At 40.4% G+C, this 17,307-nt stretch overlaps 1 protein-coding gene across 4 annotated transcripts in view; it reads right to left on the bottom strand.

Moving 5' to 3' along the window:
- The window catches only part of PDE1C (phosphodiesterase 1C), a 579,473-nt gene that overhangs the window by 82,869 nt on the left and 479,297 nt on the right, over positions 1–17,307 (bottom strand). For all 4 annotated transcript variants that reach the window (XM_023186040.3, XM_023186041.1, XM_023186042.1 and 1 more), the window contains exons 11-15: positions 16,994–17,095; positions 16,305–16,425; positions 5,966–6,047; positions 2,221–2,341; positions 394–569 (exon numbers count right to left, since the gene is read on the bottom strand). In XM_023186040.3, the coding sequence (XP_023041808.1) occupies positions 394–569; positions 2,221–2,341; positions 5,966–6,047; positions 16,305–16,425; positions 16,994–17,095 (602 nt within the window). The remainder of the gene's footprint in view (positions 1–393; positions 570–2,220; positions 2,342–5,965; positions 6,048–16,304; positions 16,426–16,993; positions 17,096–17,307) is intronic.

Below are 17,307 nucleotides of genomic sequence, written 5' to 3' on the forward strand. Positions count from 1 at the left end.
AAGGTGGCTATTAGCAGGTCTTTACTTAGGTGAAAGAAGAAATAAAAGCCTCACAGTTGTGCCACATGACATCAAGTGAAAACGACAAGACGGTTTAGCAGAAATCAAGAAATAATAACACCCATCTCCTGCAGAGTCTTCATACCAGAAAAAGGAGTTTAGTGCCACAGCATAAAGGGCATCATGTCAGGAGGCTTGCAGGTCTGCTGCATTTTATCATGCGTTGACTGGTAGATATTATGAAGATCAAAAGATGGTAGATTCTAACATTCAGCAATTTGAATCTGCATCCTGAGCAACTGTGCTTTATTTGTAACACACATAACTCAGGGAAGACAACCTTGTTTTACAACTGGGTGCTGAATTGGCTTGGACAGGTCTGTGCCATGTTACCTTTGGGTACCTTGGCCCTCCATCTCTCCCGATTGATGTGCACCACCTCGGTCCAAGTAGCTTTAAAGCTCTTATAGTCAATGGGAATGACAGAACTGTTGATTGGGGCACTTCCCTCCGAACCAGAGCTCTTGACACCTGATCGCTTGGCATCTGATGAGCTGATGCTATTCAAACTGGAAAACAAAAAAATCATACCAAAGAAGAGAGTTAGTGTTTGGAAAATGTCTGCCAATGAACTAGCCCAGGGGAGGAGTGGTTAGCACTCATCGAGTTATTGCTGTAAAATTTCTGGGTCCTGAGGTTTATAATTATTCTATTTTCCACATATGACAGGTGGAAAATTCTGAATTTTCAGCAGGAAAAATATCAACATTGCAGTCTCAAGAGTCTCTATATTCTTCATATTTCTTCTTTGCTATTTGGCCTCTTCTCTTTTCCCAATAACCAGAACCCCCTCATGTGAATTTTCTCTGCTCTGTTCTCTGAAACTGACTAATTTGAACTGGGACATCCACTTAATTCTGCAGTTCACCCATCTGCTTCCATACTGACCACTTTTCCAAGTTACCTAGCAACTTGCTCCTCTTTCTTTCCAGCTCTACCATTCCCCTGCAAGGGTCTTTCTGATCCCAGTATACCAAAGTCCAGGGGAAGTGACAATTTCCTTAAATCGCTGGAAGAAGATGGAAATGCGGACAGCATGGAGATAGTGAGAGACTAGGTCATGCAAAAGACCTTATGGGTAACTCTGTAAATGTTAGAAAGTACCATCTTTCTGGAAAATCTCAAAGAAGTAACTACTGCTACCAAGTGGTCAAAGCAGTGACTGGTAGGAACACAAATTCGTGATGGACTAGACAAGCAGAATATATTTCAGTCACTGCCTGAAGAGCTGTGGGGCCATGGGGACGCTGCCAGGGGCTCTGTCCTCCTTGTTAGCAAACTTAAGAGGGTCTATCCATCTGGAGCATGCCTGGGGTCCCCCTGTCCTAACACTTGTCTTTCTTTACTCCTTTTCCTGCTCTTTGCTTCTCCTTTTCCTATTCATTCCATTTCTCTTCTTCCTCCTTTATGACAAAGCCCAATGTTTTACATGAACAAGGAGATTAATAGTAGTAGTAATAGTAGTAGTATATCTAATAAAGACTTTATTTTAGCTAGCACTTCCTCTGTTCTAGACCCTGTTGTAAGGTTTAACATAGATTGAATATCTTATTTAATCTTCCCAGCCACCTCTCAGTATTATAATCCACGTTTTCTCAGATGGGGGAAGTGAGACAATTTGCCTGCGATTGCACAGCTAGTAAGTGATGAGATCAGGAGTTTTTAACTCCGGCATTCTGACTCTAGAGCCTGTACTCTTTACTGATCTGCCCTTGATATAATGATGTGGTGGTAGAAGGTGATTTCAAGCTTTCGATTCTTTTTCTCCACTTCATTCTTTGTGCAAACCTTGAAATGAATGTCAGTTTCATTTCTTTGTAAGTACTCTCCAGGAGTGATACCGTCTTTGTGGAGTATTACATGAGCAAGGATTGTCTGGGCACAGCAGGTAAACATGCAGCAAATGGGGTGGTAGAGGGGCAGCACCAGGTTCCTGCTGGTCATGATTTAGATCTTGGTCACCTCTTACAGTTTAGCTTGGAGAGTACGGATAATACAATTTCAACTCCTCTGAGAAAAGGAAAGAGGCAGACAACTTTTTATGAGAAGGAGCTAAGGCAAATGTCATTATGACATACCATCCCCATCCCCAGCAAAAGAAGAATTCTATCCTCATGGACAGGCCAACCTCACCCCCAGCCCTCAGGCTTCCCCACTGACCTCGAACGTCTCTGTCCTGTCCCACCAGTTTGAGAGGTTTCATCGATTAATGGACTCACAATCTTCTCGGTCATGTCCGTAAGCACAGTGAAGGTGGGTTCCACAATGAAATCAATGAAACCTGAAGAGAAACAGCAATGCTTCAGAGGAACCACATATTACCTTGGGCTTTTCCATACTTTCCAGAAGAAACTGATCTAGAAGCTCCAGATCAGATTACAAGAGAATGGGTTGATCTTATTCACTTTATATATTCCTTGATTTGAATATTACATGTCAGTTTCATTTCTCCTACATAACTTCCTATGACTTTTCAGGATACAGTTCAATAAAGTACCTATGAAATACTCAACACCCACTACAGAACAAGCACTGTGATAGGAACTGTGTAAAAGACTAAGACTGAACAATACGACCTGCCTGAAGTTGTGACATTTGAGCTGAGCCCTTAAGAATGGGTGGAGAGGAAGATGTGGCTATTCACTCTGGGCAGTGGGAATGGAAAAAGCCAAATGACAGAGATGGGAGGGTGTAAGATGCGTCTGGGGACTGACTAGGGAGTAGGGATTCTTTTGGATTTGTGGAAGGAAAGCTTGGGAAGGTTAGTTATTGACAGCTCTAGGAAGGGAGGCTTCTAAGTGTTCAGATAGAGGGTTGGGACTTAGGTGGACACGGGAGGCTCCTGGAGACGTTTGAGCAGCATTGTCATAAGAATTTTTTTTTTTTTTTTTTTGAGACGGAGTCTCGCCCTGTCGCCCAGGCTGGAGTACAGTGGCGCAATCTCGGCTCACTGCAAGCTCCGCCTCCCGGGTTTAGGCCATTCTCCTGCCTCAGCCTCCTGAGTAACTGGGACTACAGGCGCCCACCACATTGCCCGGCTAGTTTTTTTGTATTTCTTTTTAGTAGAGATGGAGTTTCACCGTGTTAGCCAGGATGGTCTCGATCTCCTGACCTCGTGATCCGCCCGTCTCGGCCTCCCAAAGTGCTGGGATTACAGGCTTGAGCCACCGCGCCCGGCCTGTCATAAGAATTTTTAAATGTTCTTTGGAAAGTTAATCTGGCAAGATAATAATGAAGAAAGCAGGAAGGGAGAGGGATGAGAAAATCATTTAGAAGCTATTGCAATTGCTCAAGAAAAAAAAAGATAAAGAAGGCTGGAACCAGTGCTACTATAAAGTGGAAATGCAAAGCAGGCACAGATACCTGCACAGCAGGAGGTGGTACTGCCTCTGTATGGGATCTGCCAAAGACACTCCAACAACAAAGCAGGGAAAACAGAAAATGGAAAGAGAATGTGGCGAAGAAATGACAATGGGCTCTGGTTCATATTTGCTGACTTTGAGGTACAGGGGGCGCATCTAGATGGGAGGGGGCAAACAGAGTTGGAAGAAACAGAATTGGAAAGTGAAAGAGGGCTCAGACCTAGAACTATATCTTTGTGAGATCACCGTGCTAGAGAGATGATTGAAGTTGGGCTACAGAGATTGTCCTAACAGCTCAGACACCCAAATATTCTGTGACAATCAGGAGAAAAACTAGGAGCTGAAGCTAGTGGGGACAGTGGTAATTCCCTGCACAGCCACATGAAAACTGGAAGGAAACTAAATATTAACCAGAGGAAATGTTGCCCACTCTCCTTTGAAGGTCGTATCTGGAAATGTATGAATGCATATTTAGTTTTCACAATGGCCCAGGTAGAGGTAAAGCTGGCATTAATGCTGAGCATAAAGGATGTTAAGAGTCCTACAATGTAATTGACAAAACAAGAACTGTCTCAATCAAATACCAATAGTGTCCTGACTGATAAGGAAACAGTGATAGCCAAATGTGTATTATGGTTAATATAGTGTTGTAATTGTGTATGTGTAGTATGTATTGTGTATTACGATTAATTATAGCGTAGTTTTAAGCTGAAACTAAAGTATTTGATGACACCACTTTTGCCTTTTTTTCCTGACAAATTAAGCTCAACATGTCCAAACCAGAACTAACTCATAAGCTTCCTCACAACCTTTGTAAATGGGACCATGGTCCAACCACTTAATCTAGCGTTCTGCCTTTATCTCAGCTTTGCATTCAGTCAAATCCTTGACACTTATGTGCCACCTCTCTTCTGGAGAGGCTCTGTTACTACCTTAGTTCTGATATTCATCATCTCTTCTTTATAATCCTGTAGGAGGCACCCAACTGGTTTCCTTGCCTCTAATCTTACTGAAAATCCTCCAATTAATCCTCCATGCTACTGGCAAAGAAATCTTCTAAAAACAGGGTTGGCAAACTTTATCTGTAAAGGACCAGATAGTTATTTTAGACTTTGCAGGCCATATCATCTCTATCAAAACCACTTAACTCTGCCGCTGAAGTGCAAAAGCAGTCATAGACAATATGTAAATGAATGCACTTAGCTGTGTTGTAATAAAACTTTATTTACAAGAACAGGTGGTGGGCCAGATTAAGCCCACAGGCTAAAACATAAATTTATATATTTTTAACCTCACTTAAAATTCTTTAGATATGCCCTCATTTCCCACAAGAAAGTATAAACACATGCTATTATTAACACTACATAAAATCTGGGCTTGATACGTCCCTCACTACATCCTACTCCCTACCCAATGTTCTTGCCATAAGGAAATGTTTAGAATTTGCTGACCATACCAGGCAGTTTTAAGTTGCTCTGCTTTGTATATGCTACATTCTCTGCCTGGAATGACCTTCTACCCACCCCTAGCTCACCTCCAACACAGATCACCATTTGCCCAAACAATGCCTACGCACTTCTTGGGACTCAACTCAAATATTACCCCTTAATAAACCTAATGGTTCACACACTCTGTTGTGCACCTTATTGTACTATGTACAAAAGTCTACCTTAGCATTATAACATTCTAATAGGTTTTTGTTTTTGTAATATTTTGCCCATCACCCAATACTGGTTTAATGTGTTTGACAGCAGGTACCATGTATAATTTGTCTTTGTTCCTATAACATCTATTACCATGTCTAGCAGTGCCCAATATATGAAGACTCAATATATATTATTAAAAAAGCATAAGCACTCAAAACAAAAGTAGAAAAATCCCTAATTCTTATTGAATTTTCTTAAATGATTTCAGACTCTTCAAAGGTGGAGATCACTGACAACGTTTAATTCAGATAGGGCGCTGGTGCCCTCTCCCATAGATGAAGATTTTTAAAATGCATATATTATGGTTATCAGCAATTCAAAAGTTATCCTTACCTAAAAAAAAAAGTGCTTTAAAGAAAAGAAAGGAAGGAAGGAAGACAGGATAGAAGGAAGAAAACATTTTGAAAGATCCATTCATGGAAGTAGATTCAACCAGGAAATGGGGCTGTCCTGAAAATGGGGCTAGAAGAAGCATCAATGAGTAGAAATGCCTTGGCAGCTTACAGTGCTACATGCAGAATGGAGGGATGGAGTAGAATGGGCTTCCTGCCAATGACATTTGTTATCTCCTTGGAGAGTTGGGACGCCCTCTTTCTTTTCACAGGGAATGACAGAGACACCAAGAGTACCATTGTCCAATTCTCCCATGAACAGCCACATTCCAGGGAGAAGAATGGACAGAGTGGTTCCAGAATCCAATCAGGCAGAGCCATGAGCACAACATGGCAGAATGGAGCCAGTTTCCCAGCCAAAGAACTGCTCAGAGCATCCGTGCTTACTTCTATAGGCTTCCTGCTTTGGTGCTTCCTTCTAACCAAAGAGCTGGCAAACACGTACCTACTTGTGACTGAGCAACCATAGTGGACTTTCGGTCACACAGAGGAGAAAAAGGCAGCCCCAGTTCTGCTTCTCTGTCACCCTGGAAAAATAAAAGGTCATAGTAAATTAAGGAACAGTAGACTGGGTCACCCAGATTTCATTTAGAGACTTTCGCCGCCACAAAGGCCACTGGTCTTTATTTTAATTATTACAATTACATTATATAATAAGTCTTTATGGAGACTTCTTCTCTACATAAAAGACAAGAAAAGGCTGAAGCCCTCTGGGATCCAATAGTTCCATCCAACCACAAAGCTCATGCTGCTGTAAAGAAAGCCTCATTGGGCAGTACTGTGACCTCCATGGAAAATAAGGCAACAGGAAATATGTCTTGCGGCCTGCAGCCAGCACTGCAGGCAGAATTTCTGTGTTTTCCTAAGTCATCCTGGGTCAACCTGTGGTCTTTGTCTAGCTAGTGAACTCCTCCCAGATGTGGGCAGTGTTTGAAACTAAAATTCAAACTGGACTGATTCAGATTGATCCCCCTGGTGCTACTTAAAGTCACACACACTTGGAGCAAGTGCTTCTGGGTTCTTAACCTCAGAGGTCAGTCTATAATGAAAAGTGGACCAAAAAGAGTCAGAATAAATAATTGCTTTGTCTATGAAGTTAGACAACAACAAAACATAATTGTCTGACCAATATATTCTCAATCTTACCAAAAAGCGTCACCATAAGTAAGTACTATGAAAAGTCTAAATAATGATGGAGATGTTTTCTAAAAACTTGGGCCTGAGGCTTAATACTTGTCATACCCCCAGAGGAAAGGAAAAAAAAAATATGTCACCCTTCTTATAGTAGTGAAGCTGTGCTAATTCATTTTACTGGCTCAGGATAATAGCTACTGACTTGTGCTTGAATCTCTTTCTCCTACTAGATGTGAGATAGATCATAGGTAAGTTATTTTCTTTCCATGCATTTCAGTTTTTATCACTTGTTAAATGTGGGATAGTAATCTCTACCTCGTAGGGTTATAAGGATGAAAGAGAAAAATGCATATAAATAAATAAAACGAACTGTTGTTTCCCAACGGGTGGCTCTAATATTTAAGGTCAAGATTCGAGAAACTTTTAGTGAATTTGTTCACCTAATACATTCTGATTGTAATAAGTACTGTCAAAAAATTAATTTAATAGCAAATAAAGGATAGTAACAACCTGAAACCAGGCCTGGTTCAAAACTGGATGATTCTTCCTTCTAAGGCATGCTACCAAAGAGAACACATGTTGGCTCAATGCAGCATTAACTGAAAGGACGGAAAAGGAGTGTGTGTCTAAGGAAGTTCAACAGTGGGGTCACAATGGGAGCTGGGGACATCCAAGGGTTTCGGGAATAGTCCCTAAGTGGCTCAGTTCCTTCTGCACGCTCTTCCTATATCGACACCCCAGGGGACAAATGGCTTCTTTATTTAAGTACGCTCTACTGAAAACTACTCTCTCAAGTGGCATGATAAAAATGATTTCCTCCTGAGTGATTTCTACCTAGGTGAGACATAGAAAAGGAAGTGTATTTATAACATAAATTCTAGTGATGTAGATGGTTTGGTGGGATAGTTCAGCTAAAACAAATAAAACCCTTTTTATTCCCAGGTAGCAGGGATACAAATTGTTCTGTCAGTACATTTTAATGGGGGAGGGTGTGAACACTCTCCATTTGACTATTAAAGTATAAACACCAATTTGGATTTCATTATTGAACAATCACCTGATACTAAATAACTCTAATTCCATGAACTTGTCCATACCCAAATATACACATAATTTACATGCTTTGTATTTAATTGAGCTATGTAGACTCAACTAATAAAAGCTTATTTTTAAAACAGAGGTAATTGAATCCCCTTTGGAAAGCAGATATACTTATGAATTGGAAAAAAATCAGTGCTGATAATAATGTAGAGGAATAAACTTCTACTGATGAATCCAACTTGAGTGATAACACCATACTGTATGACTCTATAGCTATAGCTTAAAATTATTCATACACTTTCCTCTTTATGGAAGAGGTCAACATTTTCAAAAGAGGGCAAAATTCTCTATTTACACAAAGGATTTTTAAAAATCACTCATTTTTTTCTTCCAGGACAGCTCAGAAAATTAAATATCATTCCTGCAGTAGGGGTTAAGATAACTCCAACTGATAAAGTCATGTAGTTGGCATGCAGAAGGAAGATAATGAATATCTGTTGAATAAATGAGAAGACTAATTTGGTTAGAAACACTCAAGTTCCTTTGGTCACTCAGACATTTATGACAGACCAACTAAAGAGAGCAATTAGGCAAGTAGCTGTTCACCAAACCCCTATTCTTCTCCTCCTCCATTTCCTATCTACACAGCTAGACTCCATTGCCTAGAATCACTGCCAGTTAGTGCTCAATAACAGAAGAAGAGAAGGGATGCATTTCTACCACAGTTCAGCAGTTCAGGCCTACAACATCTCTTATGCCTACTTCTCCATGCTTTCCTCGGTTTAGTGGTTTGATGTAGACAAGCACTTTGGAAGCCAGGCAGATGGCAGAGTGTGGTCTAAAGTCATTGCTTATCATAGAACCACCTGACAATCAAGAAACATGAGTCCTATACTTTACATGAGTGAGTTCAAAACTTCCATTTATGTGTGTTGCTATACATTTGGGGGTAGCTATATGTAGGTAGCAAACCAGTCAAAAGAAACAAGGGCTCCATCTGTATTGGAAGTTCACAGAGAAGATGGCACCCGTCAATGAAAGAGCTTCCAAAGACATTTAGGTAGTATCTCAAGTGAATCTTCTCAGAAAGAAAAAGGAAATGTTTGGGAAAGCAACAGAAGGATCAGGTTGAACAAAGCACAGCAATGTATATTCTTCTTTCCCAGAGGAGGAAGACACAAATATAACATATGAGAAAGGCATTGTGATGTTGGATTTAAGATAGCATAGTAAAGTTTTAGCTCTTTCAGAAATTATCACCTCAAAATGAGGAGGGTAAGAAAAAGAAATGCAATCACACATCCAAGTGAAAATCTGTAATTTCAAATCAAAACTATATGAGAAACGGCTGCCAAATGCTATAAATATCAAAGAGGAATGAGGCAAGATGCCAAGAGGCTAGGTAGAGAATAGACATTGAATTGCAAGAGGCCCTACAAAAGTAAGGAAAAAGTCAAGGCACACACACACACACATACACACACACACACACTCTCACATACCACTTCATAGGACTCTCATAATAAACCAAGGACAATTCTAGATAGCTTGGAGTACTACTTCTCTGATTGCCCTGTGGTACAAATCTGCAAATAGTTGGCCTGAAAAGAATACATTTCACTCAAAGATGGTAAATAATAATAACAAAGTGAAGAAGAAAAGACAGGAGGAAGAGAAGGGGCAGAAGGAAGAGTACAAGGAGGAGGAGGACAAAGAGATGATGAAGAAGATGGAGGGGAAGAGGAAAAAGGTGAAGAAGAAGAGGAAGGAAGAGATAAAAAAAGAAAGAGCAAAGGGAGGAGAAGGAAGTATTATACCATCAGCAGCAAAAGCAGGAATAGAGAACTTTAAACAGCAGATGGGGAACACTCATCAGAAAAATGGTGCCACTATTAACAGAAAAAAGCTCCTGAAATTATCAAGAACAAGGGCTCAGGGGAATGAGACCTAGCAGAGCACAGGAAATATATTGAAAAGAGAAGAAAACTAGAATTATCACGTTAATGCAGATTGTGCTGGAAGCAGCTCAAAGGAGAACTGAATTACTAAAAATAAAAAGACCAGTAAAGGCACTATAAACAAAAAGAGAAACAATAAAACAATCTGATAATTTCATAGAGAAAAAAGGAAAAACTCACCAACACATGTAATAAATAAAAATGGGAAAAATACCATAGACACATTAAAAGAATTGTAAGAGATGTTTGCAAAATATAAAATTGTACAGCAATACAAAGAAAATGAACCTCACAGCTTTTACAACATGATGTATTTACCAATGAGGTGAACTTATACTTCTTTAAAGTCAATATTTTATCAAAAAGTACCCCGAGGCAGTGGCTTGGATTTTGTAAATTATGGTTATAAAATTGAAGATGTAACTTACTCTCTTAGCAAACCATGGAATGTGTGGTCCATCAGCACTGAGACTATGCCCTTATTTTAAAATGTAACCCAACTTTCCAAATGTAATTTTTAAAAACACTCTATAGTGCCACCGAGATTTCCCATTTGAATTGTCCAACTTAAAATCTATAGTTAAGAGCTGAGGCAACATTTCTCTTACATTGCTACTTACTATAGCTTATGGCATTGAGGTTAAAATATTAAGTCAATGAAAATAATTTACTGAATTATAATTACAAAAAAATAGTTCCAGTGCAATGAGTTAACAGTTCCTTCCCAACAGGCAAGAAATTCAATATGATTATTTTCATATTGCCTCCAGCACGTTTTTATTTGAGTATATAGATGTGCAAACAAGGTTTCCTTTACGAGGAAGAAAATGTTCATGTGTTTAAGTAATTCATTTTTACTTCCTTATAATTAGAAAAAGAATCACTGTAATACCTTAAACTTATATGAGTTAGCTATTATCTATCCTTTAGCCATGGACCAAATACTCCTGGCTGTAGAGGGTATGATATGGTTCGGCTGTGTTCCCCCACAAATCTCATCTTAAATTGTAGCTCCCATAATTCCCATGTGTTGTGGGAGAGAGCCGGTGGGAGATAATTGAATAATTGGGGGTAGTTTCCTCCATACTGTTTTCATGATAGTGAATAAGTCTCATGAGATCTGATGGTTTTACAACAGGAAACCCCTTTCACTTGGTTCTCATTCTCTCTCTTTGCTCGCTGCCATGTAAGACATCCCTTTGTTTTTCCTTTGTCTTCCACCCACAGTTGTGATGCCTCCCCAACCATGTGGAACTGTGAGTCAATTAAACTTCTTTCCTTTATAAATTACCCAGTCTTGGGTATTCTTTATCAGCAGCATGAAAATGGACCTACACAGTAAATTGGTACTGGTAGAGTATGGTGCTGCTGTAAAGATACCTGATACGTGAAAGCAACTTTGGAACTGGGTAACAGGTAGAGGTTGGAACAGTTTGGAAAGCTCAGAAGAAGATAAGAAAATGTGGGAACGTTTGGAACTTCCTAGAGACTTGTTGAATGACTTTGAACAAAATGCTGATAATATGGACAATGACATCCAGGCTGAGGTGGTCTCAGGTGGAGATGAGGAACTAGTTGGGAACTGGAGTAAAGATGACTCTTACTGTGTTTTAGCAAAGAGACTGGCTACATTTTACCCCTGCCCTAGAGGTCTGTGGAACTTTGAACTTGAGGGAAATGACTTAGGATATCTGGCAGACACAATTTCTAAGCAGCAAAACATTCAAGAGGTGACTTGGGTGCTGTTAAAAGCATTTGGTTTTATATAAAGAGTAAGGAAAGGATCCAGTTGCAGCTTTCTACTTATGGCTAGCCAATTTTTCCAGCACCATTTATTAAATAGGGAATCCTTTCCCCATTTCTTGTTTTTGTCAGGTTTGTCAAAGATCAGATGACTGTAGATGTGTGGTACTATTTCTGAGGGGTCTGTTCTCTTCCATTGGTCTATATCTCTGTTTTGGTACCAGTACCATGCTGTTTTGGTTACTGTAGCCTTGTAGTATAGTTTGAAGTCAGGTAGTGTGATGCCTCCAGCTTTGTTCTTTTGGCTTGGATCCTTTCCTTACTCCTTACACAAAAATTAATTCAAGATGGATTAGAGACTTAAATGTTAGACCTAGTACCATAAAAGCCCTAGAAGAAAACCTAGGTAATATCATTCAGGACATAGGCATGGGCAAGGACTTCATGTCTGAAACACCAAAAGCAACAGCAACAAAAGCCAAAATTGACAAATGGGATCTAATTAAACTAAAGAGCTTCTGCATAGCAAAAGAAACTACCATCACATGAACAGGCAACCTACAGAATGGGAGAAAATTTTTGCAATCTACTCATCTTACAAAGGGCTAATAAACAGAACCTATAAAGAACTCAATCAAATTTACAAGAAAAAAACAAACAACCCCATCAAAAAGTGGGCAAAGGATATGAACAGACACTTCTCAAAAGAAGACATTCATACAGCCAACAGACACATGAAAAAATGCTCATCATCACTCGCCATCAGAGAAATGCAAATCAAAACCACAATGAGATACCATCTCACACCAGTTAGAATGGCAATCATTAAAAAATCAGGAAACAACAGGTGCTGGAGAGGATGTGGAGAAATAGGAACACTTTTACACTGCTGGTGGGACTGTAAACTAGTTCAACCATTGTGGAAAACAGTGTGGTGATTCCTCAAGGATCTAGAACTAGAAATACCATTTGACCCAGCCATACCATTACTGGGGATATACCCAAAGGATTATAAGTCATGCTGCTATAAAGACACATGCACACGTATATTTATTGTGGCACTATTCACAATAGCAAAGACTTGGAATCAACCCAAATGTCCATCGGTGATAGACTGGATTAAGAAAATGTGGCACATATACACCATGGAATACTATGCAGCCATAAAAAAGGATAAGTTCGTGTCCTTTGTAGGGACATGGATGCAGCTAGAAACCATCATTCTCAGCAAACTATCACAAGAACAGAAAACCAAACACCTCATGCTCTCACTCATAGGTGGGAATTGAACAAGATGACGTGGACACAGGAAGGAGAACATCACACACCAGGTCCTATTGTGGGGAGGGGGGAGGGGGGGAGAGATAGCATTAGGAGATATACCTAATGTAAATGACGAGTTAATGAGTGCAGCACACCAACATGGCACATGTATACATATGTAACAAACCTGCACGTTGTGCACATGTACCCTAGAACTTAAAGTATAATTTTTTTAAAAAAAGCATTTGGTTTTAAAAGGGAAGCAGCGCATAAAAGTTCAGAAAATTTGCAGTCTGATGATGCAATCGAAAAGAAAAACCCATTTTCTGAGAAGAAATTCAAGCCTGCTGCACAAATTTGCAGAAGTAACAAAGAGACAAGACAATGGGGAAAATGTCTCCAGGGCATGTCAGAAACCTTCCTGGAAGCCCATCACATCACAGACCAACAGGCCTAGGAGGAAAAAATGGCTGTGTGCAGCCTAGGGACTTGGTGCCCTGCATCCCAGACATGCTAGTCATGGCTAAAAGGAGCTAGGTACAGCTCAGGCTGTGGCTTCAGAAGGTGCAAGCCCTAAGCCTAGGAGATTTCTGCAGAGTGTTGAGTCTGTGGGCACACAGAAGTCAAGAATTGAGGTTTGGGAACCTCCGCCTAGATTTCAGAGGATGTATGAAACCACCTGGATGTCCAGGCAGAAATTTGCTGCTGGGGCAGGGCCCTCAAGGACAACCTCTGCTAGGGTAGTGTGGAAGCAAAACGTGGAGTTGAAACCACCACACAGAGTCCCTACTGGGGCACTGCCTAGTGGAGCTGTGAGAAGAAGGCCACCGTCCTCCAGACCCCAGAATGGTAGATCCACTGACAGCTTGCACCATGTGCCTGGAAAAGCAGCAGACACTCATTGCCAGCCCATGAAAGCAGTCAGGATGGAGGCCATACCCTGCAAAGCCACAGAGGCAGAGCTGCCCAAGACCATGGGAACCCACCTCTTACATCAGCATGACCTGGATGTGAGACATAGAGTCAAAGGGGATCATTTTGGAGTTTTAAGATTTGACTGCCATGCTGGATTTTTGACTTGCATGGGCCCTGTAACCCCTTTATTTGGCCAATTTCTCCCATTTGAAATGGCTGTATTTACCCAATGCCTGTACCCACATTATATTTAGGAAATAACTAACTTGCTTTTGATTTTACAGACTCATAGGCGGAAGGGACTTGTCTTGTCTCAGATGAGATTTTGAACTGTGGACTTCTGAGTTAATGTGGAAATGAGTTAAGACTTTGAGGCACTGTTGGGGAGGCATGATCGATTTTGAAAGGTGAGAATATGAGATTTGGGAGGGGCCAGGGTGGAATGATATGGTTTGGCTGTATCCCCACCCAAATCTCATCTTAAATTGTAGCTCCCATAATTCCCACATGTTGTGAAATGAACCCGGTGAGAGAGAACTGAATCCTGGGGGCGGTTTTCCCCATATCATTCTTGTGGTAGTGAATAAGTCTCATGAGAGCTGATGGTTTTATAACGGAAAAATCCCTTTCGCTTGGATCTCATTCTCTCTCTTTGCTGGCCACTGTGTAAGACATCCCTTTACTCTTCTGCCATGATTGTGAGACCTCCCCAGCCATGTGGAACTGTGTGTCAATTAAACCTCTTTCCTTTATAAATTACTGAGTCTTGAGTATGTCTTTATTAGCAGCATGAGAACAGACTAATACAGGGTGATATTGCAAAAGTATTATCAAAGAAAGCATGATAGGGGGAGTGGAGATTTGGAGAACATCCTCCTACTGCTATTAGAAAAACAGCCTTTGGAAAAATAGCTCAAAAGAAGTCCTTGGTGAAGGATGATTTTCCAGAGTCACCTGTATAGTTCTAGTTCCTCCCACACCATTGAGTCTCCTTTGAGAACTACTCTGGGAGGCTGAGCAATGACTCTGCAAAGATAATTAACCATAAACTAAATAGGGTACCTGTTGACATACACATATAACAGCTCGAGGGTGCTGTGGCGTGTGTGTGTGCATGTGTGCATGTGCACCACAGACAGAGTGAAGGAAATGCCTTGCATTTCCTAATGAAAGGGTCTTAAGAAAACATCTGGTCCAACCTTATCCTAAATCCCTCCCTCCCCCCACTCGCCCAACATAAATCATAGATAAGACCATAGGGAATTAGAGAAGCAATTTGATTAGACTCAAGCCATAAATCAGTTGAAATAAACTCCAATAAAGGGTCTTCTGGCATTTGTTTAATGTGCTGTTAACTCTAGTCCCACTTCATTACTAGATAGTATGTACAGCTTCAGAAGGAAAACACACACACACACAGGTGCCTTCCACAATTTCTCCATTCAAACTCAAAATATAAGAGTAAGAATTACCACAAGAGCAATTGTCTTTCAGAAATCTAAATAAATAGCAAAAGAGCCCATCTCTTTTCAGTTTGCAGGATGAAGTTGTGACTCGTGTTATTAAGTAGTGTTTTATGGAATCAGAAGTCTCTGAATCCATGCTGTTGAACCTCTTTCTTGAATTAGCAAGAATTAACTGAATGAACTATATTAACTTGAATTAATTATAATTTAGGTCCCCAAATCTATGTATCATGCCTTCAATCTCAGGCCCGCATGTCTGGAGGCAGATGTTTGAACGGCAGCACCTCTAGAGATAAGGTTAGCGCACGTGCCTGAATTGGAAACGTTTTAGCCTTGGTGCCAAGATTTTATTTCCCTTTCTGTTTCTCTAGTTCTATGCAGTTTTAAAATTTGTTTTTAAACAATTTATAATAATTAAAGATCCTGCCTATTCTTTTTTTGAGACAGAGTCTCACTCTGTCACCAGGCTGGAGTGCAGTGATGCGATCTAGGCTCTCTGCAACCTCCGCCTCCCAGGTTCAAGCGATTCTCCTGCCTCAGCCTCCCAGGTAGCTGGGATTACAGGCACCCGCCACCACGCCCAGCTAACTTTTGTATTTTTAGTAGAGATGGGGTTTCACCACCTTGGCCAGGATGGTCTCGATCCCCTGACCTCATGATCCGCCTGCCTCGGCCTCCCAAAGTGCTGGGATTACAGGCATGAGCCACCGCACCAGACCAATCCTGCCTATTCTTATAGACAACACAACTCTGGAACTTAGGATGTAGTGAAGTTTAAATATAACTGGAATAGTAGTTTCTAGTGATTTCCTGACCCCAAATTGCCACATTTGGTTTAGAATTTTGCATCATGGACTTGTCCACTAGAAAGAAACAACTCAACCAATTATAATAGAGACATGAGTTCAAGATTAACATCTTAATCCTACAGGGTGATGCCAAAGTAACTGTCATTTTGTCGAGCTACTAGAAAAAAAAGTAAAAGAACCCCTCAAATGACATTTTGACAGAAGACTGCCACAAGGAAACACTTTTTTTCCCCAAACAGAAATACATAGGATAGAAATACCATAATGTCCTAAAAATCAGTATTTAGGTGAGACTCAAACATCACATGACCAAGAAGCAAAATAATCTGTGGAGTCCCCCTCCCCTCTCCAAAATTACTGTAATTTCAATAGTCCTTACCCTAGCATTGCTGAGATATAAAATTCATCAAATATCCAATGATGACAGCCCTGATGGAGAGAGAGCAACAAGGTACCTGTCTGAAGAACTCCTCCAGGAGTGACATTGTCCAGCGATGATGGAGGTCCCACGCTTTTGCTGGATGGCTAATATCTGCCGTATGCAGCATAAGGGATAAGGCTTTTGGCTTTTCAATGCTGTAAACCAAAAGCACCCAAACACATGATGACCACACTCTTCAGAACCTCAATAAGAGTTTTTAAAAAATTATTAAGTTTTTAATCTCTGTCGTTCTTCCATCTCAAACCCCACTTCAGCTAAATTGAGGAAAAGACATCATTTCATCCTACAACTGGGATACTCATTAACTTGGTCTCCATATTTACGGAATTGGACTCTCTGGACTCAAATCCATTTCTGGAATGACTGCATCCTTCAAAAAGACAGCAAGAATCCAAGAGTCACTGACTTTTATGTGTTGCCTCTGCACTAGGGATCTCTGATCATTTAATTTCCCACAGGGAATTATTTTAAATTCTCATTGGGGACAACTGATACTGCCTCTATTATTTTTTCAACCCTGATGAGAACATACCTCATTGTGATAGGTACAACTTTTATGCTTTCTCCTTCAAACATCACCATTGCATGAGAACACTCTATAAAGTTGTGTTAAAGGAGATGCTGTTTAAAGGGATAGCCACATGGACAAGGACCCATTTAAACACCTATACAAACACAAGCATAAGCCGCAAGCACACTTACGCTTCTGGCTGCTGCAGAGCAGTCTTCATTGCTTTGATTTGTTGGAAGTGACAAGACATATCCGTGGCCATCACCATTTCAATTACCAAGGTTCGAAACTCCCTTTTAGAGACAACCATGGAAGAAAAAGGATGGAAGTCAAAAATGGAAAACAAAAATCAGTTTTTTTGTTTTTGCCACTGGTAATCAAAATCAGTTAACTATTTCTGACATTTCTCATCTAATTTGGGTCTTTAAGGTGAGCTTTTTATTTGGAATAAATGAAAGCTAAGGATTAAGGAAATCATTTATGAGGAATATGATACATGGAATAC

Source organism: Piliocolobus tephrosceles, chromosome 8 (assembly GCF_002776525.5).
Source record: "Piliocolobus tephrosceles isolate RC106 chromosome 8, ASM277652v3, whole genome shotgun sequence".
In the NCBI taxonomy this organism is placed as follows: domain Eukaryota; kingdom Metazoa; phylum Chordata; class Mammalia; order Primates; family Cercopithecidae; genus Piliocolobus; species Piliocolobus tephrosceles.